This window comes from Propithecus coquereli, unplaced genomic scaffold, assembly GCF_000956105.1.
Source record: "Propithecus coquereli isolate 6110/MARCELLA unplaced genomic scaffold, Pcoq_1.0 Scaffold10, whole genome shotgun sequence".
Classification (NCBI taxonomy): Eukaryota; Metazoa; Chordata; class Mammalia; order Primates; family Indriidae; genus Propithecus; species Propithecus coquereli.
The window spans coordinates 7,274,523-7,284,749 of NW_012133858.1; the positions used below are offsets into that span (position 1 = coordinate 7,274,523).

The 10,227-nt window shown below is 35.1% G+C and overlaps 1 protein-coding gene across 1 annotated transcript in view; it reads right to left on the bottom strand.

The window, feature by feature from the left end:
- FYTTD1 (forty-two-three domain containing 1) overlaps positions 1 to 10,227 on the bottom strand; it is a 29,863-nt gene that overhangs the window by 5,414 nt on the left and 14,222 nt on the right. The window contains exons 3-7 of the mRNA XM_012641231.1: positions 9,868 to 10,016; positions 5,747 to 5,859; positions 3,374 to 3,470; positions 2,914 to 2,975; positions 951 to 1,025 (exon numbers count right to left, since the gene is read on the bottom strand). Coding sequence (XP_012496685.1) covers positions 951 to 1,025; positions 2,914 to 2,975; positions 3,374 to 3,470; positions 5,747 to 5,859; positions 9,868 to 10,016 — 496 coding nt within the window. The remainder of the gene's footprint in view (positions 1 to 950; positions 1,026 to 2,913; positions 2,976 to 3,373; positions 3,471 to 5,746; positions 5,860 to 9,867; positions 10,017 to 10,227) is intronic.

Sequence of the window (10,227 nt, forward strand, 5' to 3'; positions counted from 1 at the left end):
TGCTGTGAGCTAGGCTGACGCCAGGGCACTCACTCTAGCCCGGGCAAAAGAGTGAGACTCTGTCTCAAAAAAAATTGAGCAACTTTTGAAGTCTTAGAGACCCATCCTATGTTCTTTTCATTTAAATCATTAAAATGGCTGACTAGATCATAAACTCCATAAATCTATAAAGTTTATAATGCAATAAATATAATGAAAGGGTTAATTAAATTAAGCTCATCTAGATAAAAGAATACACTATGAAGACTTTAAAGACAAGGTAGGTCTGTACGGTCTGAAAAGTAAAGACATCCAAAATATTACAGGGGTAGGGGAGAAGAGTAGTATGATATACACTCATAAAACTACATACTGTTATAAATGTACAGAATTTTTTTAATAAAAACATTTTTAAAAACTGGTTATTTGGGGCTACAGAACCAGAAATCATGGGAGCCTTCCCTCCCTCCCTCTTTCCCTCCCTCCCTCCCTCCCTTCCTTCCTTCCTTCCTTCCCCTGCTCTGTTGCCCAGGCTAGAGTTCAGTGGTGTCATTATAGCTCATTGTAACCTCAAACTCCTGGGCTCAAGTGATCCTCCTGCCTCAGCCTCCCGAGTAGGTGGGACTATAGGCCTGAGCCACTACACCTGACTAATTTTTCTATTTTCTGTGGAGACGGAGTCTCACTATGTTGCTCATGCTGGTCTTGAACTCCTGGCCTCAAGCGATCCTCCCACCTCGGCCTCCCAAAGTCCTAGGATTACAGGCATGAGCTAACATCACAGCCAGCCGAGCTTTTACTTTTAACTTTACACTATACTATTTCCATTTTGTATCACAAGTATTACTTTTATCCTCACATCTCAGTTTATTCTAACTTGTACATCATATTCTGAGCAGAAGTCCAATACCTTTCTATTATCTTATATATTGAGGGGTTATAATTTTTGCAAAAAGAAAGAAAAGACTTACACTGGGCACTGCACTGCTCCAGGATTGTCAATGGATACAGTCAAAATTCCTCCATTTGTGGTAGAAGTTCGCCATCTAGTTTCAAAAAAACCCAAACATTTCATTAAAATGGAAGTTTATAAATTCTATGTATTAATATATTCCACACAAAAAATACACATTTTAAAAGTAGCCATTATTTTTTCTTAGCTTTTAAAAAACAGATACCTGAACCCTGTCAGGAAGGATATAAATGAATCAGCATCTTGGGTATAGCACTTGGGACCTTGACTTTAGTTATTAAATATTTTTCAGTGTAATAAATATATATACTTTTTTAAAAAAATCAAATAGTACCAAAGGGCTTCTAAGGAAAAGCAAAAGTCCTTCACCCCACTATTCTCCTTTCTATTCCTGCTCCCCAGAGGCAGCATTTTTAACTTTTCCTATTTTTATTGCTTGCTGGTTATTTCCAGTTTACTAAACAAGATGCTTATGTAGTAAAATCTTGCTGCAGTGTATAGATTTAGCTCATCACACTATCCTCCAGTTTCCCTACCTACCTCTAAACATTTTGATGGCTATACCACTACTTTACTTCCATTGTAACTTTACTTAAATCTCTATTTCTTTCAGTAGTGTCTCTTGACTCCCTTCCTAACTTTGTATGAGAGGATAACAATACATCTATTCTGTCCTTTCACCTCTTCTCTCACTTTGTACTTCCCACTTTTTATCAACTCTATGTTTACATTAGTCAAAATTTGATATTTATATTATACTCTGTTCTGAAATTAACTAATTTGTGCTTTGTCTACAGGTTGATTCTCAAAGTTCAAAACAAATAAACATTTATGTTGTCACAATTAAGTAAATAGTGTTCATTGCAGAAGCAAATTGGCTATGATTATTATTTCCTTCCTTATAGTTTCCAATGTCATGACCCTTGTGCTAAAGAATGGTGCCAGCATCAGGTTCAAATCATTTCCTTTCTTATACTCCAATTGCTCAAAATCATGCCCCATGATAGTTGGTATCATATCTGGACCATGACCATGTTTTACAATCAGCCCTCCATATCTGCGGGTTCTATATCAGTGGAGTCAACCAAACTCAAAGGGTTGACTATAAGGGACTCGAGCATCCAAGGATTATATTTATCTTTGCTGGTCCTGGAACCAATCCCTCCCACAGATACCGAGGGCCAACTCTATATGTTTTTTTCCCAAAAAGTAGCCATAATTTTAAATAGTTTAATCTCAAAACTTCATCACATTGATGGAATTAGAATGTCACAACTCACACCTGGGAAGTGTAATTATTAACCGATAAAAACAGATTTTTAAGACTTTTTATAGGAGTAAAGAAAAAAAAGATTATGTGAAAAGAAAAGCACTCTATTGTTTTTAAAGTTTTACAAATTTTCCGAAAGTTCTACTGGATTTTCTTCTATTCATTCTCTAAATAGGTTGATTTGTATAAAAGCAGTTATAGCCAAAAAAAAAAAAAAGAAGAAGAAAAAAGAACAAACCAAAAACCTGTTTCATTAAAATGGGATAGCAATTTAAAAAATAGAGTAAATTACTTGGTGCTAAAACTGTTACAATATTGACATGTGAAAATTCAAAAGGTTTTTTTGAAGAAAAACAATAAAAAACAAAATAGGATTTTATTTATTTCAAGCTCAATTTCTTTTCTTTTTAGAGACAAGGTCTTGCTATGTTGCCCAGGCTGGAGTGCAGTAGCTAGTCACAGGTACTATCATTGAACACTACAGCCTCGAACTCCTGGGCTCAAGCCTCATGGCTTCCTCCTCAGCCTCTTGAGCATCTGGGACTACAGATGTGCGCCATGGGCCCAACTTTCAGGCTCAATTTTATTTTGGGCCTCATTTGATTTCTTTTGGACTGGGGCACATGGTAATTTGGGCAGTTAGTATTCTGGGAGTTTTGAAATACACCTTGAAAAACAAATTGAAACTTACTGACGAGTTCTCTTTGCTACTACATCGTCTAGCAGTTGTTCTGTGTTCAACTGGGCCTGAACCTGAAGGGAAAAAAAAAGCAGTAGATCCCACAGAAAGCAGAGGATTTGAATCCAAAGAGCTATGCTGCTTGGTAACTTTATAACCCAGTGTGGCCTGTGGATGAATGCAGCACAGAGGCCGGTGCTATTCTAGCAAAACTTCTTGGTTGGAGTTCCTGTATTAGAATAAGTGGCAAATATAAGTTTATTCCTAAATAACATGTTAAATTCTTATAAGACACTGTTATGGAGGGCAACAAAAGATAGTATATAGAAAAAATATAATACAAAGAATTAATCAAACATCATGTTCTCTACACCCTGAACCCAATCCTGCCTATGACTGATGATTACTAAAGATGGCTGTTTAGGATCCTCTCTGAGTAAAAAGAAACCACCACCAAGGTTTTTTTGAATACCTTCAGGCCTCTTCTGAAAAGAAAAGTTGCCTGACGTGTATCTTTCTGATGGCTTAATTTATTTCCATTCCTGGTAAAATTAGCTGGAACATTATTTCTGCAACAAAAACACATAAAACATGAATAATCTGAGCCACTTAACTGCTTTCAAATACCTTAAGAAAAAGTAAGCAAAAACAGTTCAATTCATAGACTAAAAACTTGAAGTGCATGTAACACAACAACTCTGAATTATTTTCTTACTTACATGAAGCTATTGAGATTTGATCTACAAACATCTCCCTCTGCAGCATATCACATAACTACCTGGTTAATTCTGAAGTAATTTATCTTCCAAAAATTTAACTTTCTAATGTCTCACACATAAGATGTCTTGTGAAGACATTAAAAATCACATTTTTAGTGTTATTTCCTAAATTTGGTGAAAACATAAATTTATACATTTATTTACCCGTAAATAAATACAGCACAAAGTACTGTATTTTCTTTAGTACAAAGAAAAACCATACCCAGGCACATCATAGCAAAACTGAAAAGCAAAAATAGAGAAAGACTTGAAAAATACCATATCCTCCCAGCTTTCTTTCCTTTCTCACTCAGAAATCTTCATATAGTAATATAAAGCACAGAAAAATACTTTTCCACTCCTTGTTGTTTCATGCAGAGGATGCACTTTCTTTTTTTTAAGAGAGGGAGTTTCACTCTGTCATCCAGGCTGAAATGTAGTAGCATGATCATATAGCTCATTGCAGCCTCAAATTCCTAGGCTCAAGGGATCCTTCTGCCTCTGCCTCCCGAGTAGCTGACACTACAGGCGTGCACCACCATGCCTAATGTTTTTTTCACTGTTGCCCAGGCTGGTCTCAAACTCTTGGCCTCAAGTGACCCTCTTGCCTCATCCTCCTAAATTGCCGGGATTACAGGGAAAAGCCACTGCACCCAGCTCCATTGCAATTTTTTGTGGTGGAAGCAGAATCTTGCTATATTGTCCACACTGGTCTCGAAGTACTGGCCTCAAGCAATCCTCCTGCCTCAGCCTCCCAAAGTACTGGGTTACAGATCAAGATCAGCCTCCACTGCACTGTTAATAAATTATGTTTGACTTGACTTTCACCAATTTCTTTCTGTTTTCTATAGGAAGTTGGTGAAGTATGAGAAAACAAAATTTCATATTTATCTATTATATAAAAAAGTGCTAACAGGTTCCCCAATCTTACCTCCAATCTTAGACGTTCAGATGCAAAATTTCCCTAGCTAGCCCAATTAACATGTAAATGACAGGTTTTTATTTGAGAAGGTCCTTTTTCACAACAGTTACAACCAAATGATTCCCAAAAGATAATGGTTAACGTTAAACAGCAATTCTAGCCATTCCATTTATTAAAAAACCTCATCCCAGGTTTTGTTTTATGAATTATCTTCCATAAGATATGAATAAATGGTACTTGAAACTGAATAAGAAATCTTCATAGCTTGTGAGCTTCCTTTGCCTACTTTATCCTTACAGAGAACAGAATGCCTTAACAATAAGTTGTAATTTTTTTTTTTTGAGACAGGGTCTTAGCTCTGTCATGCAGGCATGCAGTGGCATCATCATAGCTCAATGCAGCCTCCAACTCCTGGGCTTAAGCATTCCTCCTGCCTCAGCCTCCGGAGTAGCTGGGACTACAGGCACATGCCACAGTGCCCAGCCTACAGGTCATAATTTTTAGGTTTTTGCTATTATATTCAATTTAATATAAGAATAATTTCAGCTTAAGATCCATTCATGGAGAACTCTTTCTTTCTAGTTTGCTTTTTCCACAAATAACCTACACTGTGATTCAGTGTTCTAGTAAGAGCCATCCAGACTGAGTAACAAATTCAGCTTTCAGAATTCCCAATTTTGAATAATTTTGACAGAGGTGTTAAGATTTTTACCAAAATAAGCCAGGCACAGATGGTGGTGCATGCCTATAGTCCCAGCTACTAAGGAGGCCGAGGTGGGAGGATTGCTTGAGGCCAGGAATTCAAGACCAGCTTGGGTGATACAGCAAGACCCCATCTCAAATTAAAAAAGCAAAACCACAAAAACAAAGATTTTTACCAAAACGATCATCTTTTGCAATTTTGCTCTATATGTCAAAGAAACAGGGTGATGCTTTTTAAATAGTTTATACTAGTTAAATCTATCAATAACACTGCCTCTAAGAAATATGAAAGCTATTACTGAATGCTTCTATGTTGGATGTTCAAACAGATACCTTAAAAATCTGTCTTGAAAATGACCAGATAACTAGAAGAAACATTGCAAATTCATTCTATGGAACACCTAGTGCCAGAAGTGTTTATTTACGCACAATACATGTTATTGATTTATATTGGAGTACTTACTTTCTGTTTAACTGGTTAGGTCTCTTGAGAACTGCAACTGGCTTCCTCTGCACTTCATTTTGTCTCAGAAGGTTTGCCTTCCTTTTTAACACTGGAAAATATCGTTCTATATTCTTTCAGAAGGCAAGAAACTACGTTAATCAGATTGCTTTTTGCTATATACTCTATTAAAATAAACATTTCAGATGCAGAATGAACAGGGATCGACAACTGCTTGGAGGTGTAGATATGGAAGATGGAGAAACTAAAACTACTTAAAAATTTCCAGTCTAAGTGACTGAAAAGATGAAAACCACATTATACTTAAAATACTTGAGGTGCTCTGGGGCATTGGGAAACGTGGCTCCGGAGCTCAAGAGAAGAATCAGAGAGCTAGAAATGCAAAGTAGGGAATAATTTATAGAAACATGATTTTTGGTACTAAGTGAAGGGAAGTTTCAAAACAAATGTGTAAGAAAGAAAAATTGGGAGGTTGTTAACAACAAAGAAGTGGGAATAGAAATGGTTAAAGGAAAAAAAGAAAAATTAAATATCATAATAAACACAAGTACATGAAATGTATACTTTTTCTTCCTCCACACATATAAATTAAATCCATCATCAAAACCAGGTTTCCATATATTCTATGCAGACTTCTCTAAAGTCCTTTACAATATGGACCATATCTTATACTTATGGAGTCCCCTATTATTTTAAGCATATGAGAAGTGCTTCATAAATATCTACTAACTACTATAAAAACATAAAGTTTTCACTTTTATGAACATTTAGAAAAGAAGTAACGGTAAAAACAGGGATAAAGAGTACCAAGAGCACGGGTGAAAAGCTATGAAATTAGACTAAATGGCCCATTCCAAACTTTGTACTTTGTCTTTAATAATAACACCAAGAACTATTTTATAGGTAAATGAGAAAGTTCCTTCCATGATGCTATTGTCACATGTCATTTTCCTTCAAAGTAACTGCCATATTATAATCATATAGTTGTCTGTGTGATAATTTAATGTTTATCTTCTTCACTAGACTTGCATTCTCCATGAAAACAGGAGATTTTCTATTGAGTTCATTGCAGAATCCTTTTTACCTTGTCTACAATGGGTACACAGTCAACATTTGTTTAATGATGAATACGTGTAATAGAACTTACAATAATCCCTTAATATGTGGTGAATGCATGTTCTATGGGTCTAAAGTCTGTATATGTGTGAATGTGTATTTTTAAAAAAGTATACCTAGAAATTAGGTTTTGTTTTACTATAATTTAAATATAAAAATTATTCCTTGAGGGAAAGAAATAAAGGTATTTTAGTTTTTATGTAAATTTTTATTAAGGTATTATTTACACATAATAAAATTTTCAGTGTACAGTTTGATGAATTTGGATAATTGCATAGAATCATGTAACCACATCATAATCAAGATATAGAATGGTGCCCTTTCCCTAAAACGTTTCCTTGTGCCCCTCTGCAGTTAATTCCTTCTATTCTCCTGACTCCCATCCAGGCAATGACCGACCTGTCCCTATAGTTTTGCCTTTTCTACAATTTCAAATAAATGGAATCATACAGTACATAGTCTTTTGTGTTTGGCTTCTACTGTTTAGCATGATTTGAGATGTACACATGCTGTCATGTGTATTAATATTGTATTTCTTTTTATTGCTGAATAGTATTTCATAGTACAGGTATAAGGTGTTTATTTTTAACTGTCAAAATCATACAAATGATTAAAAAACTACCTACCCATGAATATAAAATAACTGCTATATCTATGTAACAATCACAAATTTTTTTAAGTTCACAGAAGTACTAAATGGTTTAATATTGTTGAAATCAAGTTAAAGGTTCTGCAGAACACAATATACCCCTAATTTGGGGAAATTCTGCATAGAAAAGGGCAAAGTTACAGAATTAGCATTGACAAATGTATATAATCCAGGAGAAGAATCTCTTAGAAACTTAAACACAACTTTTACTTGACAGGTATTTTTAAAGTGACTCTCTTGAATAAAAAAGAATATTTATTCTTAGAAACAATTACTGCTCAGTCAGCACAGCCCATTTGTTCCCCCAGTAAATACTAGTAGCATAAATTAATTTGCTATCTTTTCCCATATAATTAGTCATTCACTTCATAGATAAGAAAATTTTGTACATTTTTATTGAAATAAAAACCTCCCTAATTCATATGAATTATGAAAAGGAAGAGATAAAGTAATATAAAGTCTATGCTCACAACTTTTTGTTTAAGTAAAATTTTTCTAAGTACATACAGCAATTCAAAGCCAATTAAGTTATTTGGGTAACTTGCTTTAATGAATAGAAAAGAATGGTATGAGTTACTTATATTTAAATAGAAATTTTCTAAATTGCTGGAAAATAATGAGCTTCACAAGTACTACATTCTATCCTACTCAGACTATTAATCTGTATTCAGGTTGAAGAAAGTTTTTAAGAAACAGCAAATTTCAAACCATACTTTTGCCAAAACCATCAGATTTACAGAGTTTGAATAAATGAAATCTTACTATTAGTACATTCTTAGCACTCTATAATTTAACATTTTTAATTTTAACTATTTTAAAGCAACTGAGAAGACTACCACGTGTGATAATTTATAATTTTTACAGGCACAAGTCATTAGTTAGCAGTTAAACCCAATCTCATTTCCAGCATCCACATCTCACTGATGTTTTCTAATCCTTGGATAAACAGTAACTTCTTTTCTTTTTTGGAGACAGAGTCTCACTCTGTCACCTGGGCTCGATTGCAATGGCATCAGCCTAGCTCACAGCAACCTCAAACTGCTGGGCTCAAGCCATCCTCCTGCCTTAGCCTCCCAAGTAGCTGGGACTACAGGTACACACCATCATGCCCAGCTAATTTCTTTCTATTTTTAGTAGAGATGGGGTCTCGCTCTTGCTCAGGCTGGTCTTGAACTCCTGAGCTCAAACGATCCTCCCACCTCGCTAGGATTATAGGCATGAGCCACTGTGCCTGGCCTAATAGTAACTTCTCCGACAGAATTTTAGAGGGAAAGGAAAATATTGGTGATGGCAGAATTGAACAGTTAAAGATTCTAAGGCAGTTGTTGTTCCAACAAGAATATCCAAGTTTAAGACAATAAAGGAATGAACACCCTAAATTTTTTACCAGTATGATTTACTCTCATAAGCCAAAGAACCAAAGGGATTAAAAATAGATGAGTAGAATATTAAATTCCTTGATGGCTCAGACCTACTATATATAAAGCAACAGAAGATAGCCAATTCAAAAACAACACATTGAGATATAAATAAAACTTCACTTAAGGGTTGAAAAGTAGTTAACTTATGGTGGTAAATAACTGTAATTAAAAATATCAAGTAAGGGATAGGTAGCTACCCAAGAGAAATGAAAATCTATGTCCACACAAAATTGCAGGTGAATGTCCACAGCAACATTATTCATAATAACCCCCCAAAATGGAAATAAGCAAAATGTACACCAATTGGTGAATGGATAAACAAAATGTGGTATTATCTATATAACATTACTCAGCAATAAAAAGGAATGAAGTACCAATACATGCTACAACACGAATGAACCTCAAAAATATGGCTAAATGGCAGACCACATATTATTACTGTATGATTCTGGTTACATAAAATGTGTAAAAAAGGCAAATCTGTAGAAAATCTACAAAAAGTAGATTAGTGGTTTCCTGGGTCAGAGGATGAGGCATGACTGCAAATGGGCATGAGATTTCTTTTTAGGATGATAGAAATGTTTTAGAAGTAGATTGTTGTGGAGATTGTACAAGTCTGTAAACGTTCACTGAATTGTGTACTTAAAACAAGAGAATTTTATGGTATGAAAATTATACCTCAATAAAGCTGTTAAAAAGCGTATATAGACATAAACACGGGAAAACCAGGCACTCATAAAAAAAAAAATTTATATTTTGGTATTCTTCATGAATGCCAATTATTTTTACTTACATTTTAAATTTTTCATATCAGCCTCAAAGTACGCAAAAAAATAAAATAAAATAATATGCGCTCTCAAGTTCATTCACAAAAATGTTAATACAAATAAAGGAAAAGAATATCTGATCCAGGATTAAGCCATTATACTACCTACCTTGTCACTTAGGGGTGGACGATTCATAGGACTGATTCCTTTTCGAATTCCAGTTGCTTTTCTAGCTGCAAGGCCCGTGATAACTCCATAAGGACGTCTCTTTCCTGGCATTACTCTTCCTCTACGGCTCAGACTAGTCTTACCAAAACCTGTAGGGGGAGGAAAAAAAAAAGGAAAAAATGTCAGTTTAAGAGCAAAGGACTAGGCCGGGTGCGGTGGCTCAGGCCTTTAATCCTAGCACTCTGGGAGTCGAGGTGGGAGGATTGCTCAAGGTCAGGAGTTCGAGACCAGTCTGAGCAAGAGCGAGACCCTGTCTCTACTAAAAATAGAAAGAAATTATCTGGACAACTAAAAATATAT